We start from the raw sequence: 24,817 nt of genomic DNA, 5'->3' as shown, positions 1-24,817 counted from the left end.
TCAGCGAGCTGGGAAGCATAGATATATATTATGTGAACATCAATATATTTGGTATTATAATTACTTTGATTTTTATTTTAATACCATAGTGTCTGTTTTGAAATGTGAATGATTATTAAGGAGATGGTGAAATATTGGTGTTTAGTAAGCATGGATTTATACAGACTCCTGTAAAATGTTGCTCTTACTCTATTTCAGGAGGCTCTAATTCTGGTTATTTACTAGAAATTTATCTAGAACACTTTTTTTTCCCCACTAGATTTTTTTTGTATCCATACTCATTTATAGTCTTTCTCTGATTATCTGAAAGAAGCTACATGGAACAAGGTTGACTCTCCCTATCAAGGCCAGGCTGGCCTTGAACTTGTGAACCTCCTGCCCCAGCCTCCAAATTCTGGGTTTATAGGTACATGCCATCCCTGACCTACAAAGGTTGAATTCTGATGGATTATTTCTCTTCTACCCTCAATACCTTTTACTGTTTTGTGGAAGTGATATGAATACAAACTACTGCAATGCTAGTAATCTCTAGAATTGAGATATAATAACTTTTAATGTTGGAACTAATTTGAGGTAAGATGTACATAAGATGCGCTCTTGCTAAGTGCACAGTTTGACGATTTCTGACAAACTAACACACTCATGTGACAATTGATGATACAGAACATTTCCACGACACAAAGTTCCATTTCCTTTCCCAGTCATTCCCTCTTCTTGCTCAGGTAATTACTGGTCTGCTTTTGGTTGCTATAGCTTGGACTCTTCCTGTGCTGCACTGGAATTACATCATGCACTCTCTTGTGTTTGGGTCCTTTTGCTTAGCATGATGTTTTTGAGATTCATCCTTGCATCTTGTTACATATTCACGGTACTTTTGTTCTTTTGCTGGATAGTAGTTTATGTTATGTATATAACAATTTGCTTATCCACTCATATGTTCATAGAATTGTTTCTTATTCTTGGCTCTAATAAACAAATCTAGTTTGAACATTTTTGCAATAACCTTTATATAGACATGAGTTTTTATTTCTCCTGGAAATAAAATGACTGGATCATATGTAAATATATGCTTATCTCTATAAGAAATTTCCAAACTATTTTCTCAAGGCTTTGTAAATTCCTAGCAACATTATAAGAATTCCAGTTATTCCATAGCCTTGCCAACACTTGATATGCTCAGTCTTTTTATTTTTTAGCCATTCTGTTTAGTGTGTAGGTTTTACTGTTTTTAGTGTACATTTTTGTCAATATTGCAGATATTAATTAGCACTTCTGCTAGTATTTGTTGGCTACTGCTGTATCTTTTTGATACGTTTATTTAAATCTTTTGGTCTTTTAAAAATTTATTTTCCATTGAATTGTGAAGTTGCTTTCAGAAGTATAATCTAGATAAAGGTGTTTTGCCAGATATTTGTAAAGTATTATGTCTATTTTCTCCCAGTCTGTAGCTTAGTTTTTCATTTTTTTGAGTGTCTTTAGAAGAGCGAAACTTTTTAATTTTGAGTCCAGATTTTTTTCTTTGATGATTGGTGCATTTTACATCTTGAGAGAACTGTGTCCTTGAGATCTTAGAGATTTGCTGCTTTATTTTCTTCTGAGAAGTTGGCTTAAATTTACATTTAGGTCCTTGGTTTTGCCTTTTTTCCAGCGTGGGGAGGGGATCACACCCAGGGATTTGTTGATGCCAGGAAAGCACTCTAACCCCCTCCCCGCCGTGATGTTTTAATTTTTGGATAGAGTAGGATTTCAAGGTTTGGATTTTCTTTATAGGAATCCAGTTACTCCAGTCTTTTGTCTTTAGTAAGCTCAACTTATCCATGCCATGTTATTATCAGCAAGAATATACTATGCCAACAAGATATTAGTAATATACTATCTTTAACATACCCTTTGCATATCAGTTATTTCAAAGATATTGTGGCTCTTGATATAAGCTAACTATCTATTCTTTATATATAAAATTCTTGGAAGAAGTTCTTATTTTCCAATCATTATCTTTGTGTTATTTTAATGTTACATAGTTTGAGTTTTGGTGAAATGGTTTGTTTCTGCAAAACTAAAAGTACATTAAATATCTCTACACAGAGATCAGGATCTTCAGATCTGATCTGTGCCAAACAGAACTGCAGAGTGGTCTGCTTAGGGACAGTCTTCTTCTTTTGGTTGAGTTCCCCTGTTTGGCACCTTGCCTGACAGTTTTCATTTGCTATTTAGGAGGGGAGAAAATTCTCCTACAGGAATCAGGTAAGTATATACGTAGATAAAAGAACTGGTTGAAGGCTCACAGGTTTTCTCTTTTCTGCTTTTGTCTCCTTTCTGTTTATTTTCACTGTGAGCCAGAGTATTTCTTCCCTTTGAACTCATCCCTTTGTCTTTACCTCTTAGGAGTGTAGCTGCAGGTATTCTGTACATATTTTCCTTCTTTGCAGTCTGTTTATCTAAGAATATTTTTTTGAGGTTAAGATTGTATTTCTCTGGAATTTTCCATAGGATGCTCCTAACCTTATGTTCTACAGAAGCATTTGATTTTCTTGGATTAAACATCAATTAGAGCTCAGAGCAGTGGGACAGGATTTTATATGACAAATAAATAGCTCAGACAGGAAGGGGCTTTCCTTCTAATTGTCTCATTTCTAATAATTCCCCTTTCCAATTTGCTATAACTTTTTAATCTTGGAGTAGTTCTATTCTACTTCTTCAGTGAGAAACCAGTATTTGTGTTTCTTTGTGATATTCCTCTGTTTGTTTGTTGATGGAGTTAGAACTCTTCTTTATATATGGGTTTCATGAGGTCTCTTGTGTCTCCCCAGGTAGCATATGGTTCATTGCTAATATATAATCATTGTCCTTTTCATTCTGTCTTCTCTTCCTTCTTTCTTTACTCTGGTTCTTGTGCAGGTCTTGTTCAGCGGTGTGTGATCATCCAGAAAGATGACAATGGATTTGGGCTGACGGTCAGTGGAGACAATCCAGTCTTCGTACAGTCTGTCAAAGAAGGCAAGGCATTTTAAAAAACAGTTTTGTCACCAGGGGCAAGCAGAATAAGCACGGAAAAGCTTGAAAATATCTGTTGCCTGGAATAGAATAACTTCACAGTTTGCAGGTCCTGTGGACTATTGCAGAAGATTTGCCTGTAGTGTTAACGGGAATGAATTTACCCCCGGGTGGTTTTCTTTATCATTTGTGTAACTCTAGAAACCCTATGACTCCATGATTGTGAAACTTTATGTGTCAACAGCTCCAAGGCTCTAGAATTTCCATTTTTTAAGGCACCAGTGACCATAATAAGTATTGACTAAAGGGAGGGTGATGGGCTAAACAATAATCAGTTCTTCCCTCAAATTAAAATAATGTCTTTTGCTGTTAACACATATTGAATATTTTCTTTATATTGGATGTCATGAAATTTGGAGTATTTTTAAAAAATTATTTTTAGGTGGTAATGAGCCTAAAAGTAGCAGACCATAAAAAAAGGCAGCATTTCACTAGTGAGAGACAGAGGCATGATTTGAACTTAGGTTCATGTCCTTTTACAGCTCATGTTTTTAACTGCTTTGTTAATTTACATTACTTTCTTTTTTTTTTTTTGTTTTTGTTTTTGGGGTCCGGTTGTGGGGCCTGAACTCTGGGCCTGGGCGCTGTCCCTCAGCTCTTCAGCTCAAGGTTAGCACTCTACCACTTGAGCCACAGCGCCACTTCCGGCTTTTTTCTTTTTGCTTATGTGGTGCTGAGGAATCGAACCCAGGGCCTCATGCATGCAAGGCAAGCGCTCTACCACTGAGCCACCTTCCCAGCCCAATTTACATTACTTTCAAGAAGACTTTCAGTGACTGCAAGCGAATCATGTTTTAAGTAACTCATTTCTTACACAGATGGAGCAGCCATGCGGGCTGGTGTGCAGACAGGTGATCGGATCATCAAGGTAAAGAAAAGACTATTATGGGACTTGTGGTAGGATTGAAAACAGGATATATCAGCCATACTCTTTGTTTTTTAATTTGGATTTTTATTAAAAGCAGCACTTTATGGATCTGTTGAGTATTAAGACTTACTTTATTTTGCGTTTATTTTGTAATCACTACTATCCTTCACTAAAGGGCTTAATAAAAGGTATCATAATAAGTGAAGACCTATATGTTCTTGATAAGAAAACAATTCACTTTTGTAAAGATCATTCCTGCCCACATTAATCTCTTAGTAGAAATGTGCCTTTAAATATGTAAGTAGAGAGCTAGAGGCATGGCTCAAGTGGTAGAGCACCTGTCTATCAAGCAGTAGGCTTTCAGTTTAAACCCCAGTACTGTCAAGAAAAAAAGCCCCTTTAAATATGTAAGTAGCGGCTAAAGACGTGGCTCAAGAGCACTCGCCTAGCAAACAGGAGACCTTGAGTTCAAATTTGGGCATTACAAGCAACAACAACAAAAATAATCCCCATGACATTGATTTTAGTCAGATATGATAGTTCATGGCTGTATTTCTAGTCTTTGGGAGGCTGAAGCATGCGGATTACAAGTTCAAGGCTTGCCTGGGCTACATAGTAAGATCGTTTCTCAAAAAGCCAGCAAACAAATATAAGTGATAAAAGTCCTTATTTAAAATATGAATTATGTTAGTACTATTATGTGTCAAATGGATTGTTCCTATAGAGGACCGAGGGCATAACACAGTGGTAGTACTTACCCTAGCATGTATGGAGTGTTGAGCTTGATCCTCAGCACTGAGAACAGACAGACGAATACAGAGTTAGCAGAAAAAAAGTATGCTGTGTATATGGTTTACATGAGAGGCAGTGGAAAATCAATCTTAATTTTAGATCTGTGACTATAGTGTAAATGTTGATCTGGCAGTAGAACCAATAGAGTCATAGAAAGCCAGCCACACACACACACACGCACGCACGCACGCACGCACGCACGCACGCACGCACGCACGCACACACACACACACACACACACACACACGTGTACATATATTATACCTGGTTTTATTTTAGATGATAATTTTTTTTTGTCAGTTGTGGGGCTTGAACTCTGGGCCTGGGCACTGTCCCTGAGCTCTTCCACTCAAGGTGAGTGCCCTACCAGTTGAGCCATAGCACCACTTCTCATTTTCTGGAGATGAGACTCACAGACTTTTCCTGCCCGGGCTGTCTTTGAACCTTGATCCTCAGATCTCAGCTTCCTGAGTAGTTAGGATTACAGGTGTGAGCCACTGGCGCCCAGCTAGATGACAATTCTTAAAGTCAGCCTGTCCATTGTCTTAATAGGATATATTTAGTATCTGTTATTTGATTTTCTTATAGGTGAATGGAACTCTGGTGACTCATTCAAACCATTTGGAGGTGGTGAAGCTAATCAAATGTAAGTGAATACTGTATTTAGTGTGAATCGTTTTCTGAAACCCATAAGATAAGAATCAACAGACATTTTCTATAATAGACTAAACAGCAAATAGTTTAGGAGATGTAGATGGAACATGGCAGTTGTTACTGTACTGGAGTCTGTCATTGTAGCACCAAAGCAGTCATAGTATGTAAAAGATTGGCTGTGCTGGGTTTTAATATAACTATATCTGTGAGCTCTATTTAACCCCTTGGCTGGAGTTTGCCAGCCCTGTGGAATAAAGTTCTCAAGTGGAAACTTTTTTTTTTTTTTTGCCAGTCATGGGGCCTGAACTCTGGGCCTGGGCGCTGTCCCTCAGCTCTTCAGCTCAAGGCTAGCGCTCTACCACTGGAGCCACAGCGCCACTTCCGGCTTTTCTTTTTTCTGTTTATGTGGTGCTGAGGAATCGAACCCAGGGCCTCATGCTTGCAAGGCATGCACTCTACCGCTGAGCTACCTTCCCAGCCCCTCAAGTGGAAACTCTTAAGTTACTAGTAGTTATTTTCTGTCAGCTCCATACATTGGGTTCATTATATCTTTGTCATTCATTTGAGTATTCATTTGAGTATATACATTTATATAAACACATAAATGAATTAGAAGAGAGGAAGTTGAGGGATCAGACTGAAATGGAAGTTTAGAGATCACATGACACAATGATGAGTAAATGGTTGTACAATCCAGAGTCGAGAATATCTCTTGGGAAAACTTCAGGGTTAAGGGTTTATGATTTTGGCTTTGAGTTAGTAGCCTTCCTGCATTTAGTTTTCATGGAAAAACTGAATCTCAGACCAGTGAGAATCTACAACTGCCTATTCTCTTGCCATTGTAAGGTCAAAAGTGGATGTGGTTTCTCCCACCTGGCGATGAGGCTTGGGCAGACCAGTGCCAGCCCCTTGAAGGACCAGTGTTTCTGTGAGCTTCTGTTTGCCAGTGGCGAGGAAGCCTGGAAAAAGTCCAGGCTCCACACCTTACACTCCCAGCCTAGATCCAGGTTGCTACCTTTTAGTCCTGCCTGTTTCCCAAGAGTTTCTTCACTTGTTACAGAAATAACAGCACAGACCAGCATAGCAGGAGTAGAGAGAGGAAGTCCCAGCATCCCACTGCCTATAATCGTTCTTTTCTCTGTACTGGCTTGGCGTCAGCTGTATTTATCATTACATTAAAAAAAAAAGAAATGACACCTTAAAATAATTTTGATACAATAAATTAAAAAATTTATGATCTTCTTCATCAGGTTATTTCATAGTAAAGAGGATAACAACTAAAAGATAGTTGTTTGTGGCCTAGCAAAATAATTAATATTTTACTTAACTCTTTTTCTGGTGTAGAGAGACATCTTCAGAATGAATTCGATAGATAGACTATTCTGTTGAACTTCTAATTGCTTCAGTTAGCAGCTCTGAATTCATTTTCCTTTCCAGCACAGTTCCAATTTTCTTTCTTTCTTTCTTTCTTTCTTTCTTTCTTTTTTTTTTTGTCGGTCGTGGGGCCTGAACTCTGGGCCTGGGCACTGTCCCTCAGCATTTCAGCTCAAGGCTAGCACTCTACCACTGAGCCACAGTGTCACTTCTGGCTTTTTCTGCTTATGTGGTATTGAGGAATCGAACCCAGGGCCTCATGCATGCAAGGCAAGCACTCTACTAATGAACCACCTTCTAGCCCCGTACAGTTCCAATTTTCTGAATGGTCACTTTCAGTTTCTAACATTAGAATATTTTTAAAGATATGCCATGATCGTCAGGCACTTGTGGCTCATGTCTGTAGTCCTGGCTACTCAGGAGGCTGAGATCTGAGGATTGCAGTTCAAAGCCAGCCCAGGCAGGAAAGTCCATGAGACTCTTCTGTCCAATTAACCACCAGAAAACTGGGAGTGGCGCTGTGGCTCAGGTGGTAGAGCGCTTACCTTGAGCTGAAGAGCTGAGGGACAGCGCCCAGGCCCAGAGTTCAAGTCCCACACTGACAAAAAAAAAAAAAAAAAGATATGCCATGATCAAAATCAGATCCCACACTTGAATAAACCGGTTTACTCAACAAGATTGTGTTCTATAACTTTTTGTATGTGACATAAATATTATGGTTTATGCTCACAAGTTTATTTATGCCTGATGTCTACTGTAGAGTATCTAAATAAGGTGAGTTCCTTATCCTTCTAGTTATTTTGTTGGTTTTATTTATTCCAGTATAAATTTTACTTAGAAAGTACAATCTGAGGGCTGGAGCTGGAGCTCAGTGGTAGAGGCTTGCATGTAGCATGGATAAGGCCTTGGGTTCAATCCTTAGCACTAGAAAACAAAATTAAACCCTAGGATTATAGCAGTAGATTACTTACCCAGTAGCATTAGAGAGTGTAGTTAACAAACCAAGCATAAAACACTCTGAGTAAACAAAATAGATGTGGCATGCCTAAAACCTGTGCACTATGTAGAGATTTCATATACACCTACTCTTCGATGCTGATTCTAGACATTGTAAAGGTGATTTCAAATTGGAGCACCTTAGAGAGAACTAAAGGAGAAAGGGAAGAACTAATAACCTATTGGAGACAGTATGTGAGCTAGTAATATAAGAGAAATGACTTTCTGAAAAAGAGTAATAGGACTGTAAGGGTTTAAAAAGTACTTATACTTGCTGGGTATGGCTGTGTGTGTGAATCCCAGCCACTTAGTTGGCTGATGCAAGAGGACTTTATAGTGTTTGAGGCTAGCCTAGTCTACATAGTGAGACCCGGTCTCAAAAAGAAAAAAAAAAAGTATTAAAGTATTAGACACCCTCCTTTCTTAGCAGTTGGAACTAGTTAGTGTAACCAAAGATAATTTTTAGGACCATAGAACACTGTGAAATGACTGTTAATTTCATGGGAGGACTAAATTTTAGGGAAGCACGTGTTAAAATGCATTTAAAATTTGTATTGAAAAGTCTAAAAAGTGTTTTTTTCATTTAGAGATCAGTTATCTAAAAAAGCTGTTTATGTGAAACATTAATTTCTTACTGATGCTAGATAAATAGTGAATGTTGGCTGGTGAGTCTTGGCTTATAATAAATTCTATTGTCTAGGGTTTTTTTTTCCCTCCCTTTAAATGTCTAGTGAAAGTTTCAATTAAAGCTCACTATTGTGATTTTTCTGCTATGTGGACTATTTTAGTTATATTCATTTTATAAGACTAGCTTAAAATTTATTGTTATATTCTAGAATGTTAAGTCCTGCCTAATTAGTGTTGCATTAAAATTTAAAGATTTCAAAAATGGGCATTTAAGAAATTAGAGAACATACCATTAGTAAGTGGTTGGTGTTAACCATCTCTTAATTAAGGAAATACATTGTTGAGGTTAGAGACTGTATTTGCTTTGATGCAGTGTCTGCTCTTCTGTGTGGTGGTCTGCAGTCTGAAAGGGCATTGTTCTCCTGTGGAGGGGCACTCACAGTGGAAAGGCCAGTTGATGAGCAGATGATGGAATTTTGTCACATAACATAATTTTCTTAGACCTGTCAGATTGCCAGGCCTGACACATATCTGTAATCCAAGCACTTAGGAGCTGAGCAAGAAAAATAAAGTCAGTTTTTCTGCCAGCCTGGGGTACATGATGAATTTGAGGCTAGCCAGAGTAAGCAGTAGATACAATATCTCAAAAAAAGTTTCTTATTAATATCGTTCTCTTTTTCCTTCCTTTCCACTCTCCTCGTCTTGCCCCAAGCTGGTTCCTATGTAGCTCTCACTGTTCAGGGACGCCCACCTGGGTCGCCCCAGATTCCCCTTGCTGATTCTGAAGTAGAGCCATCCGCCATTGGACATATGTCTCCCATCATGTCTTCCCCTCATTCACCTGGAGCATCTGGGAACATGGAGAGGATCACCAGTCCTGTGCTGGTGGGGGTAAGGCCAGCAGTATTTCTAAGTCAAAGCTTGGTTATGTAGTATGCTTTTTAGTAAGAGTTTTGAGGTGTTTATATAAGTTGCATTATAACTTGGAATGATTACAAAATGTTGTCATGGCATATTTAATTGAATAACTGTTAAATATCTGCCCTGTTCAAATCAGTGTGTCACTCACAGAAATATAATTTAGATATCTCCTGTAGAAAGTTCTTGGCCATCTAAGGAGTCTTAGAAGAGGACAGTTTTTTTTTCTTTTGTCTATTTTGTGTACTATTGTGTCTCTAGTACCTGAAATACTGTTTGACATGATAGAGGTGCTTAGAAAATCCTTGTTGATTGAAGTCAAGTCATGAGTGTACAATTATGTATAACACAAAGGCAAAAAATACTCATTATGAGGAAAAAAACCCCTATGCTCTATGAGGTCTCAGAGGAGGAAAGAAAGCACATCTAACTATGATGAGGAAGGACTTTATGGAAAGCTATTACTCCAGCTGAGCCTTGTAAAACAAGTTACATTTAAGTGGTGGTGACAGATTGGAAAGCAACTGAGGTAGAGGAAGTAGAACAAACAAAAATGAAGAGCCAAGAAAGTACCATTTTAGGAAGTTTCCAGGACTTTTGTTTGGCTGGTGCCTGTTAAGGAAGTTCATAGTCAGAGATGAGCATGTGAAAAGTACATCATCTATAGATCTTACGTAGTGGCCTGTCTGATTTACATGTAACTGGATAAGCAGTGAGAATCCGTTAAACAGTCTTGTGAGCAAGAAAATGATATGACTACAACAGGATTATAGGAAGACCAAATTAGCAAAATATTACAGGGTTGAAATACAGAGAGATGAGTGGTTGCAAGTTGTCTCATATTTCTGGCAGGAGGGATAGGGAGTTTGTGCCCAGCATGGGGACCAGTAGTAAAACACAAAGAAGAGAAGTATAAGATACTGGTCTTACACTTAAATACCTTCACTTCTGCCACTATTACCTGTGTTAATGTTCTCTTGGACTCGATTTAGTAATAGTGAAATAACAAGGTAGAAACTCCTCTGAACTTCTTGTCTTTTTAAGTATTGTGTCTGAAAGCTGCCTTCATGACAGCCAGGAATAGAAGAAATCCTGAAAGACACTGAGTCTGGGGCCGAAGCAGAATGATGTCTATCTTGTTTTCTCTATTTTAGCTTATTTCTCTCTACTGGCTGTTTATTTTTTATCTTTCTCCAGGAAGAAAACAATGTGGTTCATAACCAGAAAGTAGAAATCTTGAGAAAAATGTTACAGAAAGAACAGGAACGGCTACAGGTACTAAATTAGAAATGGGGCTTTTTGTAGCATAGTAAAATTGTGAGTGGGCCTAGTGGAGTTAGTTGGGTCATAATCATGATTGAGGAGAATTATAATCCATGCTAGCAACTATTTTGTTGATTAATAATGGACTCTTCCTATATTTTAATGACGTAAATAATTCTCAAAATAATTTTATAACTTTTCCAGTTCTTGCAGGAAGACTATAACCGAACACCTGCCCAGAAGTTGCTAAAAGAGATCCAAGAGGCCAGGAAGCACATTCCTCAGCTACAAGAGCAGTTATCCAAAGCCACAGGCTCTGCGCAGGTAGAATCACTGTTGACAAGGCCACCCAGCCTTTTACAGGAAAAGTGTCTTCTGGGAATGTGTTGGAGATGTTGCAATGGCCTTTTTAAAGTGATTTTTCTAACACAGGACAACAGGATATCCTGTGTAGGACATTGCACAAAAGTCAGTGTGGGCCTCTGATTGTTTACTTGCTCATATCTCCTCTCTTTGTTCTGCAGTGATTTGGAAAAAAATTGGGTGCTTTTTTCTTTGATGTGACAAATGATAAAAATGTATTTAGGTGAACACAGTTAATTTTTGTGAGTCTTTGTCTCATCTTAAGAAAGAACGGCAGTTGATAGGTTTTTATAAAGTGACGGACATTGTACATACATGGACAAGCCTCTCCACTTTGTACAGCAATGTTCTGAAGTTCGGTCCTGTTCTTTTTCTTTACTTCACACGTAAAACTTAGAGAAGCTTAGAGAGATTAAGCAGATTATCTGAGGTCATGTACCTCAAAAGTGATAGAACCAGAATTCAGCAGGGTGTGTTAGTCCATGCCTGTAATTCCAGCACTTAGAGGCTGAGGCAAGAGTCTGGTGTCTTCAAGGCACATTCATAATCTCAATGACTGTTTTTATTGTAGCTTTAAAGTACATAGTATTAGAATTTGCTGTACAGGATAAGTTATGGGGATAATGGTATCATTAGAAAAAATAGCTCAAAATTTGAATGTCAACCAGATATGTTATTTAATTGTATTTCTCATAGACAGCTGCTTAAACTTCATCTTTGAGGAAAATGGACAAATTGCCTACATACCTACAATGAGTAAAAGCTGATAAGCTGTCACTATTTCTTGAATCAGGTCTGAAGTGAATGCCACATGTCCATAGAACTGAAAAGATTCTTTCAGACCATGCAGCCTGGTCTGCTCATTTCCATGAGGTTGAGAGAACTAGGGCCCAAACTGGTTCAGTGACTTCAACAGGGTCACAGGTTAGAAGGCCCTCACTTCCTGGCTTGTGTACTTTTCATTATACTTCTTTTATTACTTTCAGTCCCATTTTGAATATCATATTGTTATACTGGGCAAAGACAGCGTTCTTACCTATGAGCAGTAAAAATGTGGCTCTTGATTTAAAGCTTACAATAATTTATTTTGTGGTATGTGTCCTAGAATTGGCAATTTATTGAAACTCGGCAGCATTGGAAGGATGCTAATGGGAAGCAGTAGTATAATCATCTTTACCAATAGTCAGATAAGCTAAATCACATTAATAAAATACAATTAATAATATTATTTGCTATTTTTAGTAGTTGGAATTTTTACTGTCTTTATTAGAATACCACCATTACTGTTTTTAGAATCATGTCATTTTAGGATTTTAGAAGTTGTAGTAATTCATGCTTTTTACTGTAGGATTTTAAACATTTTTGATCACATCAGAGATTTGAGATTTCAAAGTCTCTGTGTAGAAGAAATAGTGTCTCTTATTTCTTTAAGCAGTTAGTAATGAACCGTGTGTGTGTGTGTGTGTGTGTGTGTGTGTGTGTGTGTGTGTGTGTGTGTGTGTGTGTGTGTGTGTGTGTGTGTGTGTGTGTGTGTGTGTGTGTGTGTGTGTGTGTGTGTGTGTGTGTGTGTGTGTGTGTGTGTGTGTGTGTGTGTGTGTGTGTGTGTGTGTGTTCTTGTGCTTCTGTAAACTGTTTCAGGATGGAGCTGTAGTAACACCTTCCAGGCCTCTAGGGGATGCCCTAACAGTTAGTGAACCAGACATGGATCCTGGAGATGGACCTTATAGGACTGATTGGAGCGGTGGAGATACTTCTCGGCCTGGCAGTGACAATGCAGATGTAAGCTTGAAGTTTCTAAAATTTTATCTATTGTATTCTTCCTTATGGATCCTCTCCTGATTTAATGTTGTGAATTAGAAGTGATTTTTCTTTTGCTTCTTTTTATATATCATCCTAGTCTTTAACATAGCAATATGATAAGTTGAAACTCTAGGTACTACACTATATGAATTTTTTTTTTTTTTTTTTTTTTGGGGTCAGTGTGGGGCCTAAACTCTGGGCCTGGGTACTGTCCCTGAGCTCTTCAGCTCAAGGCCAGTGCTTTACCACTTTAGCCACACGGTCACTTCTGGCTTTTTCTGCTTATGTGGTGCTGAGGAATCGAACCCAAAGCTTCATGCATGCAAGACAAGCACTCTACCACTGAGCCACCTTCCCAGCCCTGTGCAGTATTTGAGCTTTCAATTCCAGAGTTCACTTTTTCCCTCAGACACCCAATGCCAAGGTTTCTTTTGGGAGAGTGGAATTTCCCAGCAGGCATCTTGTTTGTGGTAGACAAGTTAATAATGCCAGTGCTTTAATGCTAGTGCTTTTTCACTGAACTGAGAAGCCGACTGTTGATATCTTTAAGAGCATGTTAATATTCCATTTGTGGTCAGAGTGACTCAGTGTTGAGTCATGAAGTACTCTGCCATTACAAAGAGGAAAAGCCTTAGTCCTGTTAGACAGACTTCAGCTAATTGTCCAGGTTCAGCAATAGCACTTTCTTGATTCACCCTATGAGAATGAGATTAACATGGGTATTTGCTAAGAAATATGTTAAGTTGACTATAATGTGGCACCATATTTAAATAAATATTGAAAGTTAAGTTCCGCATTTTATATTCAACAGTACTCTTAAGTAGTATGTAGTAATAAGAATAAAGACTTATAAGTAGTTCACTTTCTTTAAAAGTGATGAGGGAAGTAGACTGAGCCAGTGTTTTGTGGGTCCAAATCAAGCTAGTGGATTGTGACTCGTATTTCTCTTAAAGACATGCATAGGAAGTCGGAGTACTTTGTGTGCAGAAGAGATGTTAGACCTTATGGTATACATGTACACACAAATGCTGGTGAATAATAGAATGTTTCTCTTACTGTTAAGAAAAAGTTGGGCTTAAAAAATAATTAAAGGCCATCATTTAGACTACCTTTTGAGGCTTAGGCCCAATGATTTAGTTCCTCATGCAAGGAAAATCTGAGAACTCCTTTTGGAATGATGATGATAAGAATCTGGGGCTGGGAAGGTGGCTCAGTGGTAGGGTGCTTGCCTGGGATGCATGAAGCCTACATGTGGTGCATGAGCACCATATAAGCAGAAAAAGCTGGAAGCGGTTCTGTGGCTCTAGTGGTAGATCACTGGCTTTGAGCTGAAGAGCTCAGGGACAGTGCACAGGCCCAGAGTTCAGGCCTCACGACCAACAACAACAACAAAAAAAAGGAATTTTGAGGGCTGGGAATACCTAGTGTTCATCAAGCTCTGGGTTTGATTCCTCAGTACCACATAAATAGAAAAAGCTGGAAGTGCTGCTGTGGTTCAAGTGGTAGACTGCTAGCCTTGAGCAAAAGACGCTGAGGGACATTGCTCAGGCCATAAGTTCAAGCCCCAGGACTGGTCCCTCACCACCACACACACATACACACAGAAGAATCTGGTGATTGGGTCAAAGATTTTAATGGAAAATTATACTTTTGATTCAAGGAAAAAAAGTCTCACAGCTGACACTTATCAGGCATACATACCATACATGTCTACATTTCTTATCCTAGATAATTTTCAGAATGTTTTTTCCACACTGTTTTTCCTTATCTCATTTTAGGAATCTATTGTAATGAACTGAACTTTTTTTCTCTTAAAAAAATTATTTAGAGTCCTAAGAGTGGTCTGAAGGAGAGGATTTATCTGGAGGAAAACCCAGAGAAAAGTGAATCAATTCAGGACATTGTGAGTATGAAATCTTTGCAGTGAGTATTGTGAGTATTGTCTTTACCAACCCCCTCAACTTTCTTCATCCTCCCCCTCCCCCTCTTGACTGCCCTACAGTGTGCAGACTGCTCTATAACAAAGAGTTATTTTGTCTAGCATGCCAACAGTGGCGATGTTGAGAAGCCCTGCATTACGTACTTATGAAAATGAATTAAAAATGTATAGCACTCACGGAAATCTTTGGTTAGTACATTGTAGGCGTGTTAACCTCTGTGGTAACTTACTTTATTTTGTGGTACTGTGTTTGAACTCAGCCTTGTGCTTGATAGACAAATGGAGGAATGGTTTCACATTATACCCATTATGCTCCTGCTAATCATGCTTTCCATGTAGCCAGGATGACAAGCCTGGTTACCCCTCCCATTTTATCACATAGCCAGCCCATGAGGCTGATCATCACTGGCTCTGCCTCTCAAGTACAGATGTGAGCCATTATGCTAACTTATGTGAGCCTGTGCTAACTTTGTCTTACCGATTTTTTTTTTTGTGTGTGTGTGCCAGTCCCAGGGCTTGAACTCAGGACCTGAGCACTGTCCCTGAGCCTGTTTGTGTTCTAGGCTAGTGCTCTACCACTTGAGCCACAGCGGCACATCTGGCTTTTTCTGAGTAGTTTATTAGAGATAAGCGTCTTGGGGACTTTCCTGCCCAGGCTGGCTTCAGCTCAGATTTCATCCTCCTGAGTAGCTAGGGTTATAGGTACAGCCACAGGAGCCCAGCTGCTCTATCCTTCCTCCCTTCCTTCTTCTCTCCCTCCCTCCCTCCCTCTCTCCCTCCCTCCCTCCCTCTTCTTTCCCTCTGTCCTTCTGTCCCTCCCCCTCCCCTTACCCTCCCCTCCCCTCCCTGTCTCTGTCTCGTCTCTGTCTCTGTCTCTGTCTCCCTTTCCCTTTTTGATACTGGAACTTGAGTTTAGGGTCTCATGTTTGCTTGGCAGATACCTGTTGAGCCATACCTCCAGACCTTTTTTACTTTGCCCCTTTTTTAGGATATAGTCTTGCTGTGCTAGGCTGTCCTGGACTATGTTCTTCCTATTTACACTTCCCTGAGTTTGATGCTGGAAATTTGATTGGAATTCAATGACCATTCATGAGTAATAAGAGCAGACTTTTGGAGAAAAAGAAAAAGACTTATATGTTTTGTCTGGCAAAATAAGGACCCCACACACTAGTATCTCTAGATTAAAAAGCACAGTCTAATCCCAAGGGAGGACAGGTTTTCATAGAAGAGCCCAGGAGCCTGGGCTTCCAGATGTATGTGCTGAGGTTTGACATCAGGTTAGGTGGTAGTCTTCTTTCCCAGTGTGCTGCTGGTAGTCTCCAGAGTTGTATTCCTTATTGTGCTGAATGTTCCTTCATTCCTGTGGTCAGCAAGGTGAGGAGAGGAGCAGAGTGGCCTGGCCTGGAAGACATTCTCGAGTTCACTCACATGAGGGTGAAAAGAACAAAAGTATGTTTTTAACACTTGTGTAAATGAAAGCAAGATGCTCAATAAAATGATTTATTGAGCTGAAACTACAGTTGCTTAGCTTACTTAGGTGTTTGTTCCTATAGACTATAGCAAATATGCCACCGTACCCAGCATTTTTCTTGAGGTGGGGCAGGGATCCACAGGGCTATCCTCAAACTGTGGTCTTCCAGATTCTTCTTGTCAAGTAGCTAGGATTATAGGCATGAGATGCCATACCTGCCTCATTTATGTATATTTTTTTAAATTTTCAGTTTAGAAAAAATTACAACTATGTCTGTCAGCATGTCTTTCTTTAACACAGTGTAGGCATTTGTGAATTAATAAATGAAGTATAAAAGACCTAATTAGAAACAGATAACCAAGGGTGTAGTGAGTAAAGGTGTTTGCTGTTTTCATGGAGAATGTTAATCAATACAGTGATAGTCATTTTCTCTGCCAGAGTAGTTTATGACATTGGCAGTTGGAGCACTCGTCTTTTGAAAATAAAGTACTTCGAAGAAAACAGACAAGAAGAAATCCCAGTGATTAAACGAACCACATCTTCTGGATGGTCTGTCTTTGTCTTTGAGTTAGACTCTAGGTAATGTTTTTGTTTCCTTTCTCTGTTTCCAGGATGCTCCATCGCTCGTCAGCAGTCCTTCAACCCGTGTCGCACCTCATATCATTGGGGCAGAGGATGATGATTTTGGTACTGAACATGAACAGGTGATGACATTCAAAAAAATTTACATTATGAGATGTAAATGCTTTCTGGAAATTAACATTTGTAAGGATTTGTAGCTAAACCTTAGGATCGATAACTCATTAGGTTAATTACTTATTTGAGCTTTGACCACTAGAAATGCTTTTAAAAGTGGTAAGGTAAGTCATTTGATATATACTTGTGTTTCATTTTGTTTTGGGAGTATGATGTTATGGATATTACAAATAATTTTTTTTCAATTATTTGTTAATGGTAGGAATATAATTGGCTAAATTTCTTTTTTAAAAGGAATTAAGGCTTAATTCTTGTCCTTATATATTGTAGGAATTTTTATTTACTTATTTATTTTTTGGGTCCAATCGTGGGCCTGAATTCTGGGCCTGGGTGCTGTCCTTCAGCTCTTCAGCTCAAGGCTAGGGCTCTAACACTTGAGCCACAGCGCCACTTCCACCTTTTTTTTTTTCTGCTTATGTGGTGCTGAGGAATCGAACCCAGGACCTTATGCATGCAAAGCAAGCACTCTACCACTGAGCCATCTTCCCAGCCCCCCTGTAGGAATTTTTAAAATAAGTCTTTTGAGCTTTTGGAGGCTGAGGCAGGAAGATTCTGAGTACAAGGCCAGACAAATGAGACCTAGACTTTGGAAAAAAAATAGTCTTTTGAGATTTTTCTGCATAAACAACCACACTGTTTATGAAGAGAAATAGTTTTATTTCCTGGCTTCCAATTTTTATATTTTCTATCCTTCTTTTTCTTGCTTCATGGTACTGGCTAGGATTTTCAGTGTGAGGTTGAATTAGAATGTCCAGACATTCTTGTTCTGTTCCTGATCTTCAGAAGAAAGTGTTCATTCCTTCCTTATTCAGTCTGTTATTGAAGGTGTTTGTAATTTTTCTTTATTAGGTTAAAGACTGTGCTTAGTCTGCTGAGAATTTTTACCATGAGTGGATGTTGATTTTTTTTAAATTACTGAAATTACATATTTTAAAAATTATTCTCAATATAATAGATGATACCAAATTATATATTGATATTGAATTGCTGGAACAAACCCCATTCAGTTATGATATATCATCTTCTTTTATATTGGTGGAATCAGCTTGATTTTATTTTACTTAGGATTTTTGCCTCTGTGCTCTTGAGAGATACTGGGCTATAGTTTTATTTTTTGTAATTTGTTTGGCTTTGCTAATTTAGGTAATGTTGGAATGTTAACTAGCTTTTAGAATGAGTTCAAAAATAATTTCTTTTTTCTGCATATATTGAGCAGAATTTGATATTGTTTATTTAGATTAAAGTTCTTATATAAATATAAACACTTTTAATGTGGAAATTGGGATGATAGTTTAAGTTTGTTTTCTATATTCAGAATTTTTAGGGGTTTTACAGTAATTTTAAAGGTTCTGACTTAAAAGCATACAGCATCATTTTCCACTGCTGTACTGTGATTAGCTTGAAAGAAAAGGAAAATTAGCTATTTCATTATTGGGCCAAAAAAACCTTCTTTACATTTTAGAAATGTTATCAAAATATTTTTGCCAATCTCCTAAACTTCCATTCTTCCTAAGTAGTTTACTTTCTATTCCCAAAAGATGATTAATTTTTAGAAGAAATTCCATAGCCTATGTTGCTAGTAAACTTTGTGGAAGTTTTAGAATACTGATTTTTTTTTTTTTAACAAAATAGAGAGATGTGTCAGCTTTCTGTCACTATGACACAATGCCCAATTAAAAGAACAACTTTAAAGAATAAAGGTTTGGACTGGTACCCAAGGTGGGCTGACTCCATTGCTTTTAGGTCTCTATGCAGAAACATTACGGCACCATGTGGTGGAGGAAAGCTGCTTCACTCACAGAGGCCAGGAAGCAGGAAAAACTAGAGAGGAGGGTCCCAGCAACAAACCACTCTCAGTGACAGCCTGCAGGCTCCTCCAGCTTGGCCCCACTGTCTGAGACTTCTTCCACCTCCCAGCAGCTCTCAGCTTGAAGCTCAGCTCTCAATACATGGGCCTTTGGGGGAACATCTCAGATCTGAACCCTCATAGGAGACAGAAGTGAAATTTGGATAGTCAGAGTCAACTGACCTTACACTGTCTTGTGTATTTGTATGAGTCTGACGTCTAATTGTCTTTCCTTCCTCTAGATCAATGGGCAGTGCAGCTGCTTCCAGAGCATTGAACTGCTGAAATCTCGCCCTGCTCACTTGGCTGTTTTCTTACACCACGTAGTTTCACAATTTGACCCCGCAACATTGGTAATACATTTTACAATTTAGCTGGTTCAGCATCCTGGTGTTATTGATTCACGTGCTGTAGGACTTTTTTGTATCTGTTAGATACAAGGACAGGCTTGTTTTCCAAACCTTTAAGAATAGATATGAAAGATACTTACAGTGTTACTAATGAAAAATTTAAAGATTTGATTACATAATAATAACTACTTTGTTGGTGGTAACTTCTTTGTTTATTGAGGATCTAGCAAATTACCCCTTATGTGATTTTTCACTTTGTCTCTTCTCTTTCCTTCTCCGTGACAGCTCTGTTACCTCTACTCAGACCTGTATAAACAGACTAATTCGAAGGAAACTCGTCGTGTCTTCCTTGAGTTTCATCAGTTCTTCCTGGATCGGGCTGCGGTGAGTTGCTTTAGGGCACTGACTGAATTGGCCTCTTAGTTCCAGTCTTCCCTCTTCTGTTTTTGGACATCCTTATGCTTCTGAGTATCTGTATTATATTTCAATTATTGATTATTCTTGACTTTTTAATCATTTGTGATTAAATTTGTGATTTAATTTTGTATATATGAATTCTCAGAGTAAATTTTAGGGGGATGAGATACATTTCGGTCTTTGTATAATTAGAATGAGGGAATAAAAAAGAGAACACCCATATATAATAGAGATACATATTAGGATCTAAGGTATCATTCTCACATAATTGATCTCTAGGTGGCCTCTTTGAACCTTAGAAGCACAAATTTAACTAAAAAGTGGTAAAAAGATCTCACACTGAAATAATACTAATGTGTTGTTTTACCAAAAATAGAAGTGTTAGTAAAGCTTTTAAACTTTGTTTTATGTGCACTGCTGTGGGTGGCAGCGGTGCCTTGGATGACTGTGCTGCATGCCTTGCTCTTACATGCTTGCAGGTCTCTTGGATGAATGCTTCAGCTTCTGTCCTTCAGCCTGAGTCACTTCCTTTCCTAACCTTGTCTCAGCTGACTGCCTTCCAGTTTTCATGGAAAATGTCTAGTATAGAGAAAGGAACTTCTACCAAATATGTTACTTAACCTCCATCATACCACACCCTGTGCCCTTTCTCTTCAACCTGTTAAAGAATTGTATACCCTCTCTCTAGTACCAGTTCCTCCTTTTTTATCTGGCAGTTATCTCCTCTTCTTCCTCCAACAGTTTTTTTGTTTGTTATTGTTGTTTGTTTTGCTTTGGTTCATTATATTAAAAACATTTCTTTTGTATCAGGACAAACACATACAGATAATTTGCTGCCTCATTTTATTTGTATTTCTTACATAGTCACCTACATACTTCCCCATTGCTAAATACAGTTGCCACCATCTTCTCAGGAGGCCTTCGTTGATACCAATCTACTTAAATGTCACCTTTACATTTTGTCATTTCTATGACTTTTTTTTTTGGTTGGTAGTGGGGCTTGAACTCTGGGCCTGAGTGCTGTCCCTCAGCTCTTCAGCTCAAAGCGAGTGCTCTACCACTTGAACTACAGCGCCACTTCTGGTTTTCTGGTGGTTTATTGGAGATAAGAGTTTCATAGACTTTCCTGCCTGGGCTGGCTTTGAACCACGATCCTCAGATCTCAGCCTCCTGAGTAGCTAGGATTACAGGCATGAGCCACCAGTGCCCCATTTCTATGATATTTTTGCCTGTAGAACTCTTAGGTATTAATTTTAGTTATATTCCTGCCCTCCTACCCTAAATGTAGACTCTACTGGGGCAAGTATTTTTGTTCTGTTTATATGTTGCTGTGTCCAATTTCGAACAGTTTCTGGAACAGACTGGTGACCCAGATACTTATTAAATGAATTATTGTTCTGATAGCTATTGTTTAAAACATTGCAAATTATTTTTACTAAAATAACACTGTCATGAAGAAAGTTGAGTATGTTCAAATACATTTCAGTTGGTATTTCTTTTTCTTCTGCTTGTTTGAATCCCTCCCCTTTCCTCCCCTCCTCTCCCCTTTCCCCTTCTCTCCTCTGCCACTACTGGGGCTTGAACTCAGGGCCTGGTACTGTCCCTGAGCTTCCTTTGCTCAAGGCTAGCTAGCACTCTACCACTTGAGTCACAGTGCCACTTTCGGCTTTTTCTGTTTCTGTGGTACTGAAGAATGGAAACGAGGGCATCCATGCATGCTAGGCAAGCACTCTACCACTAAGCCACATTCCCAGGCCCCAGGTCTATTTTTCACTGACTGTAAATATAGGTGCTTTGCATACTTTTAAACTTTCCATAGTTGCTAGGATCACAGGCACATGCCAATGTGTCTAGCTTCCCTTTGTGGACATTGAGTCTCTTGGATTTTTTGGCATAGTACTATGATCCTGCCCCATATGAGCCTCTCCCATAGCTACGGATGGCAGGCACACACACATCACTGTACCTACTATATGTTTAGAAGGGGTCTTGCAAACTTTTCTGTCTGGGATAGCCTTGAACTGCAGTCCTACAGTTTTCAGCCTCCCGTGTCACTACTATCATCTTTAATTTCACATCTCTTAAGAGAGCCCTCTGGCTATATCAAAACTTTGTATTTTACTGCTCATGATCTATGAGGGTATTATCATTAAAGTGTAAGAAGAATCCTGATTGGTTAATGTGGCAAGTCATTCTTCTTTGCTTCAGGTCATATTTATTTCATATAAATACCCACATAACATAAATGTACTTTTATATCTTTATTTTTACTAGAAATGCTTTTAAGTAACTGGCTTCGAGTTACTTCTTGGCAACTTTTGTTAAAGATAGCTTTGAAGCCCATTTCACTTTTTTTTAGCCGTTCTCATTGAGACAGGTTCTCATTATGTAGATCAAGCTGGCCTTGAAATTCTGATCCTGCTGCCTCAGCTTCCTCTTGAACATTGGGATTACAGGCATGTTTACCATGCTTGGCCATTTCAGTGCTTTTACAATGAATATAAAAGATCTTACATTTTTTTTTCAGTAATCACTTATTTTCAAACTTAAAGGACTTTATAGGAATTTTTAAATTTCAGGAAGCATATGACTTAAATAGGTATGTGGTAATATAAACATAACCAAGCTAAGATAGTTCTTCTAAATACAAAATAATAAAAATTTCCCTAAATTTGGTGGGGGAAAGGGATAATAGTTTGGTAATAGAATAAAAAACTGTAGATTTATGGGGGAAAGTACTACCTGAAAGGAAGTAAATTATAAGACAGTCACCTTAATTCAGTAGCAAGAACTACAGATGGTTACTGGGACTTTAACTCTTAAAACTCAGTGTTAACCTCTAGCACTTTCTTACTGGGATGTGACTGCTGAGTGTTTAACATCTTACATAGGAAAGCAGTGGGATATGCTGCGGCTTGTAGGATAAGTATCTCAAATCCAGGAAATAAAGTCATAGTTATATATGAGTCAGTTGGTCATGTGATCATATATACACAGTTTTAGTTTTACTTGTATTAATTCAAATAACATATGATAGATTGTATTGACCAATATTTCTAGAGTGCTAAAGCTAGTATGTTTATTAGCATAATGATGAAGCATTCATTCTTTTGTCTTGTGAAAGAATTGTAGCTATTTCCTTTATACTATAATATAATATTGGGAAAGAGGTTTATTATTTAACTTAAACACTAGGATGTTCCAGGGCTGTGAACTCAAAATCATCTTGTTGCTGGGAAGGTGCCCATTGGTAGGGTGCTTGCCTTGTATGTATGAGGCCCTGGCTTCGATTCCTCAGTGCCACATAAGAAGAAAACATAAAATAAAATGATCTTGTCTGTGAAAGTGCATGGACAAGTGTATCCAGGCTGTGTCTTCACTTCATACACATTGTAATGGGCCTGTAGTGCTGTTTCACCTTTTGTTTACATTTTGTTTTAGCACCTGAAAGTCTCTGTTCCTGAGGAAATATCTGTGGATCTAGGTAAGTTTGGAGCATCAGTACCTTGAATAATCACATTTCTGTAGACATGTTGTCCAGTTAAGCTCAGGAGGTTTTATTTATCACTAGGTGGCTGGTTTAATGCCTTGGATGACTGATAGAAAGAAAATCTATTATACAGTTAAGACCTACTGAAATCTGAATTCTGGTCTTGCACTGAAGACTTGTCACTGTGCTCCAAGTTAAATTTGTTCCTATTGAATTGCTGTGTTGCCAGTTCCACGTTGCATGGAATATACCTTTAGATCAGATAATCCCTTTCTCTTTATGCAGAAAAGAGAAGACCTGAGCTTATTCCTGAGGATCTACATCGCCACTATATACAAACTATGCAAGAAAAAGTCCACCCTGAAGTTCAGAGGCACTTGGAAGATTTTCGGTAAGCTTGTTGGTAGATAAGATCCCTGATATAGTCAGTCTCAGTTTAGTTTCATTCTGCTTCTTAGGTAAGAAAATGTTACACTTAGCACTAGGTGAATTGCTTGGTCGTATCCCTGTTGTTGAAACATATTGAGCATCTGAAGCTGCAGGGTTGGGGTGGAACTGAAAGTTCAGTCTCCAGCCCATGTGCTCCCAGTGCTGGGTTCTGCACTGTGCCTGTGCTCAGCAGTCCTCACGATCGTGTCTTCCCACATGGTGGACTCTGTTGTCTGAGTATTTCTTCACGATTGTGTCTCCCTGGGATTGACTCCACTCAGCTTCTTGATGATTTTGTCTCTCTGTGGCTGACTGTCTTGTCTTTTTCCTCTGGTATCCCAGTGACACTTTTTTGCCTATTCCTAGACATTTGTAGCTTATAAAGACTCTGCTGAAACTTTTTCAGAGGGACCTGCTTTGCTCTAGGCTGCTCCAGCAGATTTCTCTCGGTTCTTTTAGGCAGAAACGCAGTATGGGGCTGACCTTGGCTGACAGTGAGCTGACTAAACTTGATGCAGAGCGAGACAAGGACCGGGTAACTCTGGAGAAGGAACGGGCATGTGCAGAGCAGATCGTTGCTAAAATTGAAGAAGTATTGTAAGTAATGGAGGCATGTGTGGCAGTGCTCATTATGCTTAAAATATCTTTCAAGTGTGCTTGAAAGGGTGGTCAGGTTGTACAGATAAGGACCTGTTTATTTTATCATAATATTTGAATCTTGAGTTTTTCCTGATACTTTGTATTAAAGTTCTTATGTTCCCTTTTCTGAGTGTTGGTCAATAAGTAACTCTGAAACTTGTAATTGGTGATCAAAACCATGCAAATACTTGAGCTGGTTTTAATTCATTGGAAATGTTCTTGCTGTCATATATGTATATATATACAGCATATGTATGAAAATAGTGTAGGTCCTAGGGGATTTTTAAAAATTTATTACTATTATAGCAGACAGATTTAGATTGGGACACAAAATGTTAGCTATGATCCACTGTTTCTGAGTTTAAGACCAGCTGTTTTATTAAGTTTAAGTATTTCATTTTTAAACACTTTTACTTTTAGGATGACTGCTCAAGCTACAGAAGAAGAAAAGAGGTAAGATAACTTTATCCCTCCTCCCTTTTTTATTGTAAAAATACTGTACAGAGGGGTTACATTTACATGAGCAACGCAATGAGTACACATTTCCTATCAGGCATTGTTGCTTCCTCCTTTGTAATTCTCCTATCATCCCTTCCCTCCTACCTCCTTCCTAGACTTTTAAGCATTTCTCCGAGGAGCTGAAAAGGATCATTATTCATTTAAACTTTACACATGTAGACTGTGGGCTCCCTCTGGTGGCTTGTATTTTATTTGTGTAACATTCTGGTGTCTAGTTTGACTCCTTTCCTGTGCAAAAATGAGCGATAGTGA

General features: G+C 38.6%; 1 protein-coding gene across 2 annotated transcripts in view; it reads left to right on the top strand.

Annotated features, from left to right (window-relative positions):
* LOC138810375 (rho guanine nucleotide exchange factor 12-like) overlaps window positions 1–24,817 on the top strand; it is a 115,554-nt gene that overhangs the window by 63,163 nt on the left and 27,574 nt on the right. For both annotated transcript variants that reach the window (XM_069997428.1, XM_069997437.1), the window contains 15 exons: window positions 2,899–2,997; window positions 3,873–3,922; window positions 5,303–5,360; window positions 9,078–9,256; window positions 10,481–10,558; window positions 10,751–10,870; window positions 12,548–12,688; window positions 14,538–14,612; window positions 16,731–16,823; window positions 18,964–19,074; window positions 19,357–19,455; window positions 22,930–22,972; window positions 23,264–23,369; window positions 23,867–24,004; window positions 24,467–24,499. In XM_069997428.1, the coding sequence (XP_069853529.1) occupies window positions 2,899–2,997; window positions 3,873–3,922; window positions 5,303–5,360; window positions 9,078–9,256; window positions 10,481–10,558; window positions 10,751–10,870; window positions 12,548–12,688; window positions 14,538–14,612; window positions 16,731–16,823; window positions 18,964–19,074; window positions 19,357–19,455; window positions 22,930–22,972; window positions 23,264–23,369; window positions 23,867–24,004; window positions 24,467–24,499 (1,423 nt within the window). The remainder of the gene's footprint in view (window positions 1–2,898; window positions 2,998–3,872; window positions 3,923–5,302; window positions 5,361–9,077; window positions 9,257–10,480; window positions 10,559–10,750; window positions 10,871–12,547; window positions 12,689–14,537; window positions 14,613–16,730; window positions 16,824–18,963; window positions 19,075–19,356; window positions 19,456–22,929; window positions 22,973–23,263; window positions 23,370–23,866; window positions 24,005–24,466; window positions 24,500–24,817) is intronic.

The sequence above is a fragment of the Dipodomys merriami genome, unplaced genomic scaffold (genome assembly GCF_024711535.1).
Source record: "Dipodomys merriami isolate MVZ:Mamm:240054 unplaced genomic scaffold, mDipMer1.0.p SCAF_103, whole genome shotgun sequence".
Lineage (NCBI taxonomy): Eukaryota > Metazoa > Chordata > Mammalia > Rodentia > Heteromyidae > Dipodomys > Dipodomys merriami.
The sequence above is the reverse complement of the archived record's forward strand: the minus strand, read 5'-3'. Positions and strand labels throughout refer to the sequence as shown.